The 17,299-nt window shown below is 35.3% G+C and overlaps 2 protein-coding genes across 2 annotated transcripts in view; one reads left to right on the top strand and one right to left on the bottom strand.

The window, feature by feature from the left end:
* Positions 1-3,751: 3,751 nt before the first annotated feature.
* Positions 3,752-15,272, bottom strand: LOC148601524 (dopamine beta-hydroxylase-like). Its single transcript, XM_088556411.1, has 9 exons — positions 15,049-15,272; positions 14,363-14,473; positions 12,048-12,231; positions 10,899-11,114; positions 9,917-10,042; positions 9,161-9,234; positions 7,079-7,181; positions 5,641-5,795; positions 3,752-3,886 (listed from the first exon to the last, which is right to left on the bottom strand). The coding sequence occupies exons 1-9, from the start codon at positions 15,202-15,204 to the stop codon at positions 3,782-3,784; spliced, it is 1,230 nt and encodes a 409-aa protein (XP_088412537.1). The 5' UTR covers positions 15,205-15,272; the 3' UTR covers positions 3,752-3,781.
* The window catches only part of LOC148601522 (AP-2 complex subunit mu), a 23,192-nt gene continuing 20,084 nt past the window's right edge, over positions 14,192-17,299 (top strand). Inside the window, exon 1 of the mRNA XM_088554208.1 lies at positions 14,192-14,224. The gene's annotated coding sequence lies outside the window, so the exon portion shown is untranslated. The remainder of the gene's footprint in view (positions 14,225-17,299) is intronic.

Below are 17,299 nucleotides of genomic sequence, written 5' to 3'. Positions count from 1 at the left end.
GCAGAAACTGAGATTAAAGGATCTGGTTAAACGTTATTCTTTCTTTCGGATCAGATCAACTATAAAGTCAGCCTCATAAGAGTGAAGGAAAAGGTCAGCAAGTAATTAGAAGTATACAGTGTTGAAAAATCGTAGGCTTTAAAGCTATTATATTCTGATAATAGTCTTGAACACATTGTCTTCAAAAGATCTTTCGATTTTTTCACGATCCACATTGAATACCACTACCTGAGTAACAAGTGTTGTGGTAGGAGTGTAAACCCTCTTTGACAGCTGAGAGTATAGAAGTTAAAAGTTTTGAAAGAGGTTTGATGATACATTTTGCAGATCCAGCTATGTAACGTTGTTTGTATGGATTCTTGTGGAGTTTAAGAATCCAGTACATAGACGGTAAATCACAGTCCTCGTCCTTGGTAGAGAAACCAAAAGAGGATAGCGCAGAATTATGGTTTTCTATAATCTCTTCTTCCGAGAGTGTGGTAGCTGTATAGGTCGTATCACTGCTATTATTTTCTACGTCTACCTCTGATAATAAACATTGGTGTAAAATGTTTTGCAGACAAAAACAATGTTGTTTTGGCCTTTGTCTGCAGGTACGACAACATATTTATCATGTATAGTAGACAATGTTTTTGCTACATTGGGGTCTTGGAAAACCGATGTAGCATTGTCACTCATTGACCTACTTAAAACTTTCATTCGTTTCAAAATTAAAGACCTCACGGCCTTTAACCACTCTGACAGAGAATCAGTGTCTTCTTGTTCTCGTTTTATCCATTTTCTTGCGTAGTCCTTCACGGCATCCATAAGAAGTTTAAAGTTATAATTCCAATTTATGGAGCGCGGTTCACGGTACTTGTGACCTTTAGAAAGGATATTACGTAGAGATTCGTTTTCGGTGATGGACACAATCTAGACTTTAACAATTATTTAGCCGAAGAAGGCCATAAAAATGTTTCAAATAGGCACAAAATGGGGACGGTAGGATAGCAAGTAACAGACGTATTTTTGCCTAAGATAAACCGAAATTTTTCGCTACATTCGTGGTCCCAAAACATCCTTTCTTAAACATCTTGCGTAACGTAACAAAACGTGGATTACAATACAGCTTAACATATTTTAAAAAGAAACAAAGACGCTTGATCAATCGCTTGATTGTAAATTATTACGCAATCTAGTTTGAGTGCAGATGAACCGTCGTCCTTTTAATTCAAGAGACACTAAATATCAAGTGTTGTGCACTAAGTGTAAATCCTACTCACGGTACAAGTCATCGTACTTAAACTTCAATAAATAAATTTCAGTAAAGAATTCAAATTGGAATTTCAAACATCCTTTCGAAATGATGTTAAGCTCTGAGCGACAAAAAAAACCTACGGCAAAATTTTACACAAGATACTACCTTTCAAGCTGAAATAAGCTGCAAACAGAGTAAAATCGCGACGTGTTCAAATGAAGGGCTGCTGGTATTTACTCACTGAATATGTACCACACATATACACACAAACACACACACACACGCACACACACACACACACACACACACAGAGAGAGAGAGAGAGAGAGAGAGAGAGAGAGAGAGAGGGGCAGTTGGATCGAATTCCCAACGCCTATGAATTATAATTATTGCTAATATTATTGATGTTACTTCAACCAAAAAGTCATTTCATATGGCTGTTTAGGACAAATTTTGTGTCTGATTTCATCATGACTTTGTTATAGTTTCTTATTACAAAATAATTCCACTCTAATTAGCATATGCCTTATTGTGCATTGTGATTGGTTGTTCACCTTATACGACCTCAGCGATGACAGTTATTACAACAGTGTAAATTCCAAGTACATATCGTGAGCATGACTACCATCGTATCGACAAAATATAGAGCGTTTAGAGGCTTAAAACGATATCATTTGCTTTATTTCAATCATTTTTAGAAACACACAACTACATGTAATGGGCAAGCTATTAATCACTCAAGTTATTAAATTTTCCTTTCTAAGATAGTGATATTCCTGAAGCACCCTGTTGCTGTATCTAAATAACACAACAGGTCCATTTTGCTCGTAATTGTAATAGTGTCCACTTTTAATGATTACAACAAATTCCTCACAGTAAAACATTCGCAACAAATTAAGGTATCGATATCACAGACTTCTAAAAACATTTACAAATCTTTGATACAAATATATAATAACACTTTCAGGTTATTAATCAAAATTGTTATTGCTCACACAATTGGTGTCATTCTTTAATATTTCTGAGGTACCTTTCAGCGTAATTTAAGGAGGTAGACTTAGGGTAAGGGACACAACTCTTAAAAATCGTTGGAACGTTAATATTCAGCATTTTACATCAATCTCATGTAAACATCAAAGTAACTTGGACTGATCTCATTCTGTTTCAAATGAAAGCTTGATAGGCTTTGGTCAAATTTAATACGATACAAACATATCACTGATTTCAAGAGTTATTACCCTCACCATAGAACTACATCCTTAAGTGGGAATCCCATTTTGTCTATGTTGTGTATGTGGAAGTACTCCATGTATAGAATTGGATGTATTAAATGAATTTTAAGGCGTGTTTGTTGTTCTTGTTCACTTTAAGCTTACATTACAGGAGAGTGGGTAAAGCCGTATAAAACTAGTTTAACCAACAGCAGACATGCACTTGTTTCACTGTCTGGATAACGTGGGTCATCAATGTGTCATTGTGCCCATATATAACTTGTTGGTCTACTTTGAAGCAGTTTCATCGTTCTGTTACCGTGACATTTATCATATTTGTTGTCGGGTCTTTTCAGAGCTTATTAAAAGGTGTGTTTACACTTTTGTTAAGACCCTTAAAAGATCTCGGAAAGTATTTATTATTTTGTATTTAGGTTATCGTTTGTTGTATTTCACATTATCCGTTCTATTTTCTAGTATCCCTGCAAATCTTGGAACATGGATTATTTCCACCGGTTCTTTGATTTGTTCTCTTTTCTTGAATTCTTAAAGTTTGTCAAGATATAAGGCAAAGTCTGTGAAGTTCTTTGACTAAAATTCTTTAAGAGAAATGCGGCAGATTTAGATTGTTCCATGAAAACATTACTTACATGGCGAAGAATCAAATTAATCGTTTGGCTTCTAGCCATTATATTTTTGCACAAGGTCAGCTATATATCCTGCCACCAGAAAAATACCAATAGTAGTTAAATTTTGGAAATATTCCGTTGAAAAAGAGCCCAAGTATTTTTGATGTTTTTTAAGGACTTCAAAAGCGATATGATTTTATTTTCATCTGTGACATCCCTTTAGCATCATGGTATTGGGTTTTCATATCACAACCCAAATATGATGCCAGAGATTTCCATAAAATAAATATGGAATTGTGCCACAGCTATGTTTTCCTTTTATTTTAGTTATGTTGAAAGCGCATTACAAATAACATCAATTTACCCATAAAATGCAAAAGGGACTTGTGGTCTTGAGTTAGATCCATTAAATAGTCAAAATTTGTACTAAATGTTGTTTCAACGACCTTTTACATTTTACCATCTAAGAAGACTATGGATAGTAAAACGTAAAAAAGTCGTTAAAACGGAATTTTAGTACAACTTTTGTCACTTAATGGATCCAACGCATGACCTCAAGTCCCTGTGGTAAAATGTACTTTGTTCTTTATATCTTAAAACAAACAAACACATATACACATTGAATGTGTTAACAAGAAAATAAGACATAACCATTTTAAATGGCAAAAAGAAGATATTGGCACATGCTCTATTTAACTGATATTTCATTGTTTGCAAGTGGATTCAAATTTATGAAGGGCATCCAGTAGGGCATTCCAATTCTGAATCTTCGGTGGAGTTATCCTCTCGGCATATTCTCGGAATCGTCCCTGCAATATTTTTTGTTGAATTTGTAAATATTCTAAGTAGCTGTCTTTGTAAGAATCATGCAAAATCTGAAAAATGTGATACACCCAAAAAGGCTACATATTTTTTTTAATTTTTGTAATTAAGTTGTTTTATGGGTCTATACTATGAAATAAGTAAATTTTCATTCAAATCCGCCCCCGTGCAGGTCCGGGTGTCGAAAGAATAGGCCTGCAGCAGCGCTAAGCATGTCGTAAAAGGCGACTAAATAGTGCCCAGAACCCTAGCGGGGGGAAGGGGGGGCTAGGGCGCTCTGCCCACTGAGCATCTGGGTTGTGTGCCCCAGGTGGTGGAATGGGGTACCCTTGGTGTGTTACACGCTGGGGTTGTCAGGCTATAATACGGAAAACATGACCGCAAACCATAGTGGTGCACCGTGTTGGGAAAGATGCCACATTCCTCGCGAGTTAAAGAACCCTACTGTGGTATTCTATCGGAGTAGGAACCATAGGGCTCCGCCACAGGAGGCTAAATTGCCCGACCGTACCCACCTTATTTCCAGTGGCAATCAAAATTTATCGACCCCATTATCCTTGTAACCCATCCCATTTTTCATTTCATCAGCATTTCATGTTCATTTTATCATCCACTTCATGTTCATCGCCTGAATATAGCTGAAATATTGCTGCTCTGGCGTTAAACCCCAGCAATCAATCAATCAATCAATCAAATCTGCCTGTTCTTAGGAAATAATCAACATTGAAAATCCAGTAGATTCTATTGTATTTGAGCGTCATTTACAGAGTTATCGCCCTTAATTTTGAAATCTACAGTGCATTCTATATACTTTTTATCTCCAAAGAGCGCGGATAATATGAAAAACCACGTTATTTTCTGTTTGCTATGACATTTCAAACAAAATATCAAAAATTAAAATATGTAGGCTTTTTACCCATGAATCACAGTTTGCATGATCTTTAGCTGGAGTGCTACTTAATTGTCAAATCATACCGTATCATCATATTGTTCCATCGGAATTCAATGATGACGTAGAAAAGATAATACAATCAACATATAACACACAAGACACTCGTCCTATAATCTTTTATGCTTGTACTCGGGAAGGGGGCGCACTCCAATACTTTTTGATACACGATGCTGCTGGGACTGTGCACCAAACCTGTCCATGTGTTTGCTTTGAAAAATGTAGATTCTGACATATATCTTGTCAGTAAAGAGAGACACAATCCCATGCACTTATATTAGGGGTGTTCCCTTGATTCTGATACACTAGGACATATAATAACACAATTTCCAGCGGTACGTCCTATATATTATATATAGAAAGTGCCCCCCCCCCCACCAATACTTGTTGGTAGTTTTTGTTTGAAGTATCAAAACCTGTCTCGTGTTGTTGGTTATCCGGATAGTGAAAACCAATATCATAAAGATAAAATGACCAGTTAAAACTATGCCATTTTTATGATAAATTAAGATAATATTAAATAGAGAGTAACTACTGATTAAGCTTTCATTCGTTTCTGAAGGGGGGTCGTTATATTGTTGAAATCCTCTGGTAAGAAAATTTATATTTCTAGGCGCTCTAACTCAGACCATTCAATACATTTTAAACTTTTTCGGGGCCAGAATATTTATTTTGGAAAACTACCAGTCCCAATCCCACCCCCCCCCCCGCTTTCAGAATTATATGGTTGCCCTTACAGCCATAAGTTAAGATTACTATTTCTCATGATACAAGTAAGCCTAGTAAAATTACCTTCATGCAAGGCTGTTCCTTAACCATGGTGAGTGCACTTTTGCATTTGTCTTTGCATACGTTTTCAGATCTACATACGTCCAGAATTCGGCTTGTGGTGTTCGCATCTAGCTTTTGTTCGAATCTTTGAATATTACAGCCACCCATATATGGTTCTTAAAGATACAGTTACTGTTAACGTATTAAAAAATCACCACTAGAGCATAATTATAGGCAATTTTTTATTAAATGAAGTAAACAGGGGCACAAATAAAAAGCAATAGACAAACAAACAAACAAGTAAACAGCAATAAGCATGAATCTGGTGGATTAGCAGGTATATATACGTGAAATCAACCTCAACATTCTATTTACATTTTATGATACAGTGAAACCTCTCTAAACTGAAACCCCTTTTGGACTTTAAAATTGGTTCAGTTTAAACAGGTGTTTTGTTTAGACAGGTGTTTGGTTTAGACAGGTGTTCGGTTTACCAGGTTTAAAGTACATTTTGATTGATATACATGATAGGTGAGACTTCAATAAAGGATTGTCTGTCTTGTCTATAAAAGGACTTTAAAAAGTGTTTGTTTTTGACAGGTGTTCGGATTACTCTGGGTTCGGTAAAGACAGGTTTTACTGCATAAATTTCCGCATTCATTTCGCACTCGGCCGGGTTTTCTAGTTCAGTTTACATTTTTTCTCCGCATAGATATATGCCAATTGGAGTGGTAAGACAAAGTTACGTGTATAGTTATCATTTTTACAATTTGATAATGTCAATAAGCTTTATATGGACGCAATATTATAGTATTCACCAAAGACAAATTTTAAGAGTTATACATAAAGAATTATGAAAATAATTTCATGAAGAAGGGACAAGCTTGTCAAATATCACAATGAAAATCTAACTAAAAGTATTTTCTCGCGTGATTTAAAGTTGTTCTCGTGAATTATTGTCTGATGGCAAGCCAAAGTGGACAAAAATATTACAATTTTTTATTCAATATCAAGCATTCATTTATAATATTGCTAAAAGAGTTCGGTATCATCACTTGCTTCTGAGAAGAAAGGGCGACTTCTCTACATCTTAGAGATAAGAACTAGTCTTGAATAAATTAACAATCGATACCTCAACAATAGTATAATCAAGAAAATATAACATTGAATGTTTTAGGTTTAAACACCTACCTCCAAATCGGTGACAATTAACGTCATTTTTGTCAAATTGGATACATTGTTCAAATTAAACACCTACCTCCACGTCGGTGACAATTAACGTCATATTTGTCAAATTGGATACATTGGTCAAATTAAACACCTACCTCCACGTCGGTGACAATTAACGTCATTTTTGTCAAATTGGATACATTGGTCAAATTAAACACCTACCTCCACGTCGGTGACAATTAACGTCATTTTTGTCAAATTGGATACATTGGTTAAATTAAACACCTACCTCCACGTCGGTGACAATTAACGTCATATTTGTCAAATTGGATACATTGGTCAAAACTTTCAACTTTTGGAAAATATGTCACGAATGCATAACACATCTCAGCCTGTTAAAATCAATATGAAATCTATATGAAAACCTTGCCAAGTACCAGTCTATTTAAAAAAAAAGATCAGGTAGTGGATGTTGAAGTTAAAGAAAGAAGACCATAATATAAACGAAAATAGGATATTCGTTACCCACGATTAAAGACCAAACAAAGAAATTAGACAATTAAAATATAATGTACCACCTATAGCATAAATTAATAAAAAGACTAAGAATAAATGGGAGACCCGGACTCAACTAAAAAATTGGAGTATTGGCTAGATGCATCGTTAGGAATAATAGATATGCGTTGTCTGTTTTTTCATTATACAAAAAAAAACTTTACATTTCTCACTTCCAAGTTGACATTTCGCACTTCCAAATTGACATTTCGCAGTTCCAACTTGACCTTTCTCACTTCCAAGTTGACATTTTTCACTTCCAAGTTGACATTTTTCACTTCCAAGTTGATATATCGCAGTTCCAAGTTGACATTTCTTAGTTCCAAGTTAACATATCGCAGTTCCAAGTTGGAAGTGAGAATTGTCTTGCATCAATGGGGAAATACGTAATAAGTCATGGCACTACTGGCCTTTCGTACAATGACGAACAACGTGTTACTGATGTCGACGAAGTGATAAACCAATTGATTGAAAACCCCATCACTTTGAGAAAAAAAAAGCACACCATCAAATTGCACAAAAACTATGGACCCATACAAAAAATCCTCTGGATATTTTTCTCGGATTTGTATTCTAATGAATGCATTTTTTTCATATTTCATTTCTTTGTCTTGATTAATTCTCACAAAGACATGATGTATGATGTATGATGAAGTTAAATCAAGGCAAACTGTGGTAACCGCGTTGATATTCAATGTAACATTTCAAGGGTAAGAAAACTGAGACAAAAAATGACATAACACAATCTCCTGTGCAAAGGGCACATTAGCTTACAGAAACTTTATAATACCTCTGCAACATTCAGCACTTAATCCCACCTCTCATTCAAACTAGTACACTACACAGAGTACGCATGCATTGTGATTTTTTTCCACATCTTGTATAGAAGAGCCTGTAATTAAGCTAGCAGAGTGATACGCAGTGAATTAGGAAGCAGATATAGGTCTTCGGAGGACATAAGCAACAACCAGAAGCAAATACCAGCTGACAAGACAAGATTTTCTTGAAAACTATAAATACCACGCCCGGTCCTACGTACAGCCCTGGCCTAAAACTCCTCCAGTAATCAACGAAAACATCTAAAGACAATAAAGAGCTCCGCAGAGCGCAGTATGATACGACAACTGCATTGTGAACTTTGTTCACTTGGGACAATTATGAATACAATATTAGTTTTTGATACACTTAAGCCTTGGGATTTACAGTTTATTATGGACAAAACAACTGGTTTGGGCTCAATATAAAACAAATTTTGAAATTCAATTAAAGCTGATCAAAGTTCTGCTTTAATGGTGCAAATCAAAAACCTTTGGCTTCCCCTTTATAACTGAAAAACGTAAGAAATGAAAATTTTATAAAACAATGCAGGCATGCATTTTCATAAGGAATAAAAATATCAAAATCGGACCAAATTAATAAAAATTGATTTCCTTGAGCGTGGCCCAATTTCGTACCCTTTAACCCAAAAACGTGTCATGATTAGTCTACCCTTTAAAACTTCTAATACAGAATTTCAAAAGGAATCATCGAAATCGGATTAACAGTACACTTTTATAATCGATTCTAATGATAACACTCGTTTTCCCTCTTTTACCTATTATTTAAAAAAAAGCAAAAATCTCAAAAACTAAAGGGCCCTCTGTCATGTCTTAACGATGTGTTAAAATTTAAAAAAAAGTTTTACTAAAGTTATCGTAAATGAACAAAACGGACACGACGACGACAGGGTAAATCATTATATATATCATTATACGGTCGTATAAAACATTATTCGGTTTGGTCTACTTTCAATTAAGAAATTTGTGACAGTACTTACATCAGAACCTTCACCAAAATACACAGAATGATTTTTCTGTGACGAAAACCAACAGGATAACTTAACTTCATCGCCTAAAAAACAAAACAAAAATACTTTCCTGTTATAAGGATGAACTCAAATATCCCTACAACAATCGTTATCGCATTGATTTGATGAGTGGGGTTTTCCGTTGTTTCTTTCAAGTAAGAATGGTGCAAGTATTAAGTAGCAGTCTTAGTAAGAATCATGCAAAATCTGAAAAATGTGACACACCCCAAAAATGGCTACATATTTTTATTTGAAGTTGTTCTAAGGGTCTATATTATGAAATGTGTTTCTTATCCATTCAAATCTGCCTGCTCCTAAGAGATAATCAAAATTGAAAATCTAATAAATTCTATTGTATTTGAGTGTCATTTACAGAATTATCTCCCTTAATTTTGAAATCTACAGTGCATTATATATAATTTGTATCTCCTGAGATTAAGGATTATGTGAAAAACTGAATGTTAATTTCTGTTTACTATGGCTATTCAAACAAAATATCAAAAATAGAAATATGTAGGTTTTTTACCTATGAATCACATTTTGAATGATTCTTAACTGGAATGCTACATAATATTTGTGATCAGGAAAGGATGAGGTAATACTAGGGCGTAACATATTTATTTTGGATCTCACTGTGATGATATCGTAAAGAGAGGTATACCAGTACTACGAAGAATACCATACTATAAGGCTACAGGACACAATACATGAACAATATTATTGTACCTGGTCTAACTTCAACAGGTAAATCATGGAAATGTAATGGCGATTTGTGGTAGTCATACACAGAATCGTGAGCAACAAGGCGAACAGGACGACCATCTCTATATACTTCAAGTTTTCCTTCTACTCCTGCAAATATTTTGTATTTGTTTATTTGAACTTTTCAATGAATTTGAATTGTTTTAGTTGACGTAATTGGTAATTTCAAAACAATACGACGCCTTTTCTAATCGTTTGATTATTTTTTTTTATTTGCCTGTATACTTTGTTGACTTCAACAGTTCACGAACTTATATGAGACTTACATAAAAGCTCCAAGAAAAATGTTCCCTTTAGTTCGCATGTAGGAGAGAGGTGCAATACTATTTTCATAAGTTTCTCCGTAGGAATAATTCGGTCATATTTGTGTTTGTCTCACATGCAGATTTGGACCCCTGTTTTTTTTTTTTTTTTTTTTTTTTTTTTTTTGTGGGGGTGTTGAAAAAAATTGTTAGTTTCGAGCACACTTTCGGCAAATATTAAGAAATAGCCTGGAACGCTCCTTTTTCAAAATTTCTGGATCCGCCCCTGCGCCGTAACAGAACGATTTTCACTTATCAAATTACTATTTTTATGACCACATGTTGTATCTATTTTGTGCTACTATTTTTCTTTAGCATCAGACACATCGCAGCAAAATATATAAAACAAGGTTTCGCGTTGACAGTCTGGCGGACATATAGAGTCTCAAAATAGGGGCCCCTGACTGTGCATAGAGGGAGGTCGGCTCTGTCATGGGTCAGTGATTTCCTATATAATCAACAATATTGTTCCGATCTTTTTGTGAACATTGTTCTTTCGGTCAGGTAGACGAAAATTAAACTGGGTTGTCCTCATGCAAGTTAATGTATGTTGAAGAAAAACATAAAATTTGTACGAATGTTAATTTTGCTTGTCCAGGCAATAGGATAACTTTTAACGTCAGAACCTGTAAAAACATACCAACCTAAGTCATGCATGTGGATATAGGTCTTCGTCAAGTAAACCGGATGCGGAAGAATGCGCTCCGTGCAGGTAGAACTACAACCCCCTTGTGCCAGTAAGTGCATACTTCCTGATGGTATTTCCAAATCGTTCTGTCCAATCTGCACATTTCCAACATTATGTTGCCGTACTTTGTTCGTGTAGTAGAAACGAATGCCCGAGCTATCTAAAAATACTTACATGCAAATCATGTTGATAACCATGATTTAAGTTTGAAAATTTCGTAACTACGATCTGATTGATAATTTACAAGCTTTGAATTTTAGACCATTCAAGGTTATTTTTTTTGTACAACAAACGTGATGACTTTTCATTCAAAATTGTCAAATTTCCTTTCATCTGTGGCAACATCCCTTCAGCACCTACGTATGGACTACGTATGGAGTGTTCATATCACAACTCATACGTTATGCCAGAGCTTGCATAGCGCTAGAACTCTAACAAATAGGCTTCTGGAACAGGGTTATGTTGATACAAGATTGAAGTCATCACTACAGAAGTTTTATGGTCGTCAATATGAACTCGTGGATCGTTATGGTGTATCCATCTGCACCATGAAAACTGATTTATTCAACGGGTCATGGTTTTCATTTCCTCGTTTGTCTACCCCGGACTTGACTTTTTATGAGCAACTCGGCGGGTGTTTCTAGAAAAACAGGGGACGCGTACCCTACCGGTGCACCTGGTCCATGCTCCCAGTTTTTAGTGGAGTCCGAGTTGCTCATTTGCTTTTGTTAGTTTGTATGTATGATTTTAGTTACTTTATGTTCTTTTTTGTGAATGCCTGTTTTCCATGTCTGGTCTTTGTCCTTGGATTACATTCTTTTGATTACTGCTATAACCTTGGTTCCCTTGATTACTTTTTCAGCAATCTGAAAAAAAAAAACACTTGATAGTAAATTTGAACTCAAACCACGAATTAACTTCATAAGTAGTAATGATAGTATTCAGTTGACGTGTATAGAATACCATATGCCAAAATGTATTCCATATTTGTACAGTACGTGTATAATGTAGTGTGTAACAATACAGGACTGTACGACCAATTCAGTGACACATGCTATGGACAAAACTGCACATCTTATGAGCAACTTGTAGTAATTAAACTTGCCTTTTTGCTGTTTGTCAAAGTCGTTATTATTCCAATGAACCTGAATGGACATGTATTTATAGGAGTTTTTCCCAAATCTGATTCCTGTATCGTTATGTGTACATATCTTCCCAGTAACTCCGATCGTCCATTGCGCAAGCCAACTCCGACACTGACCGTCAGTTGCACTACAGGTATGGGGCTCCTGCAAAAAAAAAATAATGTATACTCAATTTTGCACAACATGATATCTGAAAGGAAACCTAGAAGTGCAATGCATATAAATTGGTATTTATCTGTGTAGCACTGGTCAGTTTTTTCGTTGATAAAATTATTGCATACATAGAAATGTACTGAAAATGAACATTTCAAGAGCAGAAAACCCAGTCAAAAACAAGTCAAGAGTAATCTAGTAAATCAGGATTGAGTGGAACATAAGAATATAATCCAAGGATAATCACAGGAAAAACAGACACACAAGAAAGAACACAAAATACATGTAACCAAAATGACACGAACAAAAAAAAAAGAAATGTAAATGAACAACTCGGGCTCCAATAAAAACTGTGACCATGGACCAGGTGCATCGGTACAGTAAGCGTCCACTACATTTCTAGAAACACCACATCCTTGTTCTTAAAATGTCGAGTCCGGGGTTGACGAAAGAGGAAAGGAAAACTATGAAGCAGTGAACAAATCGGTTCTCAGCGCAGATGGATACACCGAAACGATCCACTAGTTCATGATGACCGCCATAAAGCTTCATTAGTAATGACTTCAATCTCGTAGCATCATAAAAGAATAGGTTCCAATGTCCCCCGCGAAAAAAAAGAGCGGAAAACTTTATATTCACTGAAATTTTCTTAGTCCAAGGGCCATAACTTCCATAAAAATCATTCAACCGTAACCACAGTCGAACTTAATCTGTAACTCTTCATAAGAAGACCACATAACAAAAACAAACTTATTTGGTAAAAGCATTACCAAAAAAGTGCGGAAACGCGTACGGACGCCCGGCATTTCCATGTCCCCTCGGAACGCGTCGCGGGGGGCAACAACATTGTTCCAGAAGCCTAATTGTAATAAGTCTAGCACGGTACAAAAAGTCCGCGAAGTTACGGCAAACTCTGGTATAACGTATGAGTTGTGATATGAAAACTCCATACGCAGGATCGGAGCTGAAGGGGTATTGCCATATATAATAATTGAAACTTGACAATACGGAATGAGAAGACATCACGTTTGTCGAATGGATTTGTCAATAGTGTTCCTTTACCATCGACAATGATTAAAAAATATTTAATCATAACTCTTCAAAAGAAACCCGTGAATAATAATCGAAAGAAAATTCAGTGACAACATAAAGCCATAGATTGATATATTTTTATGGCACAATACCTTCAATAAAACGTGTAAATTAGCATATTAAAGTACATTCTACCAGTGTTATTCATATAATAATATGATCAAATAATTTTAATTGTAGATTTTCTTTTTCGTTAGAGTTGTTTTAATCTGACTTTTTTTCCCTTTCGCTCATTATTGATTGTTCAGTAATCCGACAAAAGGTCCTGACTCTTTTAATTATCATTTGTACCTTGTTTTCGTTCTTACAGTATCCTAACCACTGTATTCAGTCCGCCCTCTTGTTTAGCCTAAACACCTTGAAACAATTAAGTGCTATTCTACGATGAATCAAGCATTGGGAGAATCATGGTTGGAAAAACCACACGAGTTTTCCATGAAATCTTAGTCAAAATGTTATCTGATATGTAGAAATTTATAACAATCGGAGAGCCCCAGACTTTCTCGTTACACAGAAGAAAAAAAAAACGGAGGCACAAGGCGGAAGAATCTGTTCGTAATTTGTTCGATCCGATGCTAAAATTATAGTTAAAATGGTCAATTTTCATCTTTTAATATTAGCTCCTCATTTCGCGCCAAAATTCTTGCAAGATGGAAGAGTAACATTTTTAGCGCCATCAGGTGGATGGAACTATTTTTACACGCGTAATTCAGGCATTTTTCTCCCAGAAGAAATTATTCTTTCTGCATCCAATGTTTTTTTTTATTGTAGCGGAAATGGCCGAGTATTTCATATTACTAAGTGTCAGTATTATTTCAAATGCAAATTGCTATTTCATTATCAAAGAGAGATAACTCACGTTTTCCTCGCTTTTCTGCATCACCTGACAGTCGTAAGTAAATTGTCAGTGCGTCTTGTGTACTATAATTTATGTGCCCTCATTGTTAAATAACTTTTTTTCTGGGTATGATTCGTTATTTATATTTTGCATGATTTTTACGGATTCCAGCACTTTAATGGGCATACTCACGAAATTCTCAACCTCAAAATCACATCCAAAAACTAAGATATGGTGTACAACATCCGGGTTTGAAATCAACCCTTCAAAAGCTATGGCATTGTATTCTTCATCATCGGGAACCTGCATATATAAAAACAGAAAAGATTTTGAGCAAACTTGGTACATCATTTATCCTTGGGAAAAATATTAGTTACCAGAACGGTTTGGGTTTTTAATACGGAAAACTTCTCGTGCGTTTATGCATTGATTAAAAGAAGCAAGAAGTATATGGTACATGTAGTCATCAAATTATGTCCATTTTTCTCCAAGTCTGTCGCTGTACATTTACCTTGGTTGTACTTTCTAATTATCTTCATAAATCTATTTTACCGGTTTATACACGTATATGTATCTGGAATAGGACACCAATAATGACGGTATACATGTATATGTCCAATCCCTATTGCAAATGTTACATGGTTATGTACCTAGCATATGCAATAGATATTTAAATATATTTTTTCACATATTGTCTTGAAGAAAACCGTCGGACCTGGGTAAGTCCCCTTTGGTAAATATATCTTGATCCGCCACAGTAAATACATGGCTTCGGTCGTTCTTCCGCATGACACTCAAATTTTGTGATTGTTCGTATTACCGCTACGAACCCATGTATTAAATGTATCATATTTAAGTGATAAATATAATCTGTGTACCTTGAATTGTTGACATACGTAGCTAGTGAGTTTCTTCGGGAGGTCTAACTCTGGAATTCTGATATCAAGATGTTTCAACCCTTTCTCTTTAGAAATGTCACATTCGGCAAATCCATAGTCCAAACTCACTAACAAAAAATATATGAACAGAAACATGTCTTCGTAACGCAGTAAGGTTTATCAGTTCTTATCATAGATCTATATCCGGTTTCTATGGAACGAAACTACATGTAGACTTACATGTGTTAGATAGATATATACTTAAACGAGGGCGATGTACCAATCAGAAATAAAAAGCACTCCCGAAAGGAGGTACAGTCATAAGTAGCCAGGACTTCGACTTTTGAATAGAATTCTGACACACTTAACCATGCTGACTCAGAGTTTATGATGGACAATAACTGGTTTTGACAAATATAGCACAAAATTTGAAATTCAATTAAAGTTGAAAAAATATTCGCTTTAAGGTTGCTACTTTGATGTAGATCCTTGTTTTTAATATCTTTGACTAAAGAGCCTGAATCGCTCACCTGGCTTAATGAGCAAAATGTTGTTAGGATAAATACTCCTAACACTCATACCTAAGGAGCATTCATCACAGCAATTATGTCCAATAGTTCCAGAAAAGAAGCTAATTGAAAGTAATAACATAAAACAGCAAAAAAATCTTCCATTAAGGGAAATAACTCCAACATAGCTCAATAGATGATCGCGAACACTTCAGATTTATATCGGAGATATATGCGATATGCTGCATTATCAGCACTGTTTCAGATAAAAGTGTGGGAAAATATTATTTCTATCAAATTGTTTGAGTGTGAAACGGAAAGTGGATTCAGCTCAATATCTGAAAGATTTATACCCTTATTCTTAGGTGCAAGGGCCGTACTGTCCATAAATATTAGCGGAGCGGAACGAAACGTAAAATAAAATATTTTGCAGGGCGCAGCTTAGTACGATCGCATAGGTCGAACCCTGAAAACAGTTAGGGCAAGTATGGTCCAATAAGACACACCATTCAATCTTGATACAGCTCTGAATTTGATTCATATTTGACACAGGAAAAGAGTTTAGCAGTGGCCCCCTTCTTTCCCAATAAGCACGACCCACAACATCAGTCCCATAATTCCTTTTATGGTATGACACCTTGTGGTACAATTTCACAATTGATAACGTTATGGTCCGTACATCATGAAAATGCTTGCATTAGCCCCTTCTTCCCACATGGTTCAAGTCACAACGCAAAAAAAATAATCAATGGCATGGTGTACGTATTCCTGACTGATTGTCTCGCATAGTTTTGACTTAGAGTGCAGGCATACTTAAGTAGTTTATTTTTTTTTAATTTGATCGCTCGCTGCTATCGATCATAAATTAGCTATAGTTATTCGAAAGGAAGAAAGTAATGTGGTGTGGTCAAAACTTTCTAAAAAAAAGTGATGTATTAAATATAAATAGGTTTTGAAGAGCAATTTTAATCTCTGGAGAGCTTAAAATTCACATGCTACATGCATGGTAGCTATATATAAAAAAAAGCTTCACCGAGCGCAGCATGATACGACCGCAGCCAGTTGAATTCATTTGAGGCAAGTGTGGACACAATATTAGTTTTAGAGACACTAAACATAGGGACTTACAGTTCATTATGAACACAACAGCTTATTTGGACACAATATGGTGAAATTCAATTTTAGGTTCTGCTGATTTGAAAGTCCAAATCTAGGACATTAATTGTCAAGATAATTTTAGTCAACATGTTATGAATACAATTTTTATGTTCCTGAAAACGTCGCTTTAAGTTTCTTTACACAATATTCTACATATATGCATGCTTCCTTCCCTCACAAAACATGCTAGTACAGCCGTATTTTGCTAACAGCAGAAGTATAAACATTAAATTTAAATAAATGTACAGATTTACCAGAACAGATTTTTGTTCGGAAATGCAAATATGCTGCAGCCTAAGTATCTAGTGCAGTGCAGGCTAGCAATAATTTGTGACAAATCGCCAGATTTGAATGAAAGTTTTAATATTTTTGTTTATTGGTGTTGGTATTTAGCTGGATCGTGGCATACATTTATATCTCAATTCATCTTCATTTAAAGAGATGGCAATTTTTTCAAGAAACTTAATGCATGCTTGTACTGCATAATACATGTAGGAACAGCTAGGACTGTATAAATGTCTGACTTCAAGCATTGTTTTTTACAGCTGTAGATTTATTCTAATATATATTGTTTACACTTTTGT

The sequence above is a fragment of the Perna viridis genome, chromosome 12 (genome assembly GCF_037379345.1).
Source record: "Perna viridis isolate PV_CMFRI_1.1 ecotype Kerala chromosome 12, ASM3737934v1, whole genome shotgun sequence".
NCBI classification, from domain to species: Eukaryota; Metazoa; Mollusca; class Bivalvia; order Mytilida; family Mytilidae; genus Perna; species Perna viridis.
Note: the sequence above shows the minus strand (reverse complement) of the source record. Positions and strands in the feature narration are given on the sequence as shown.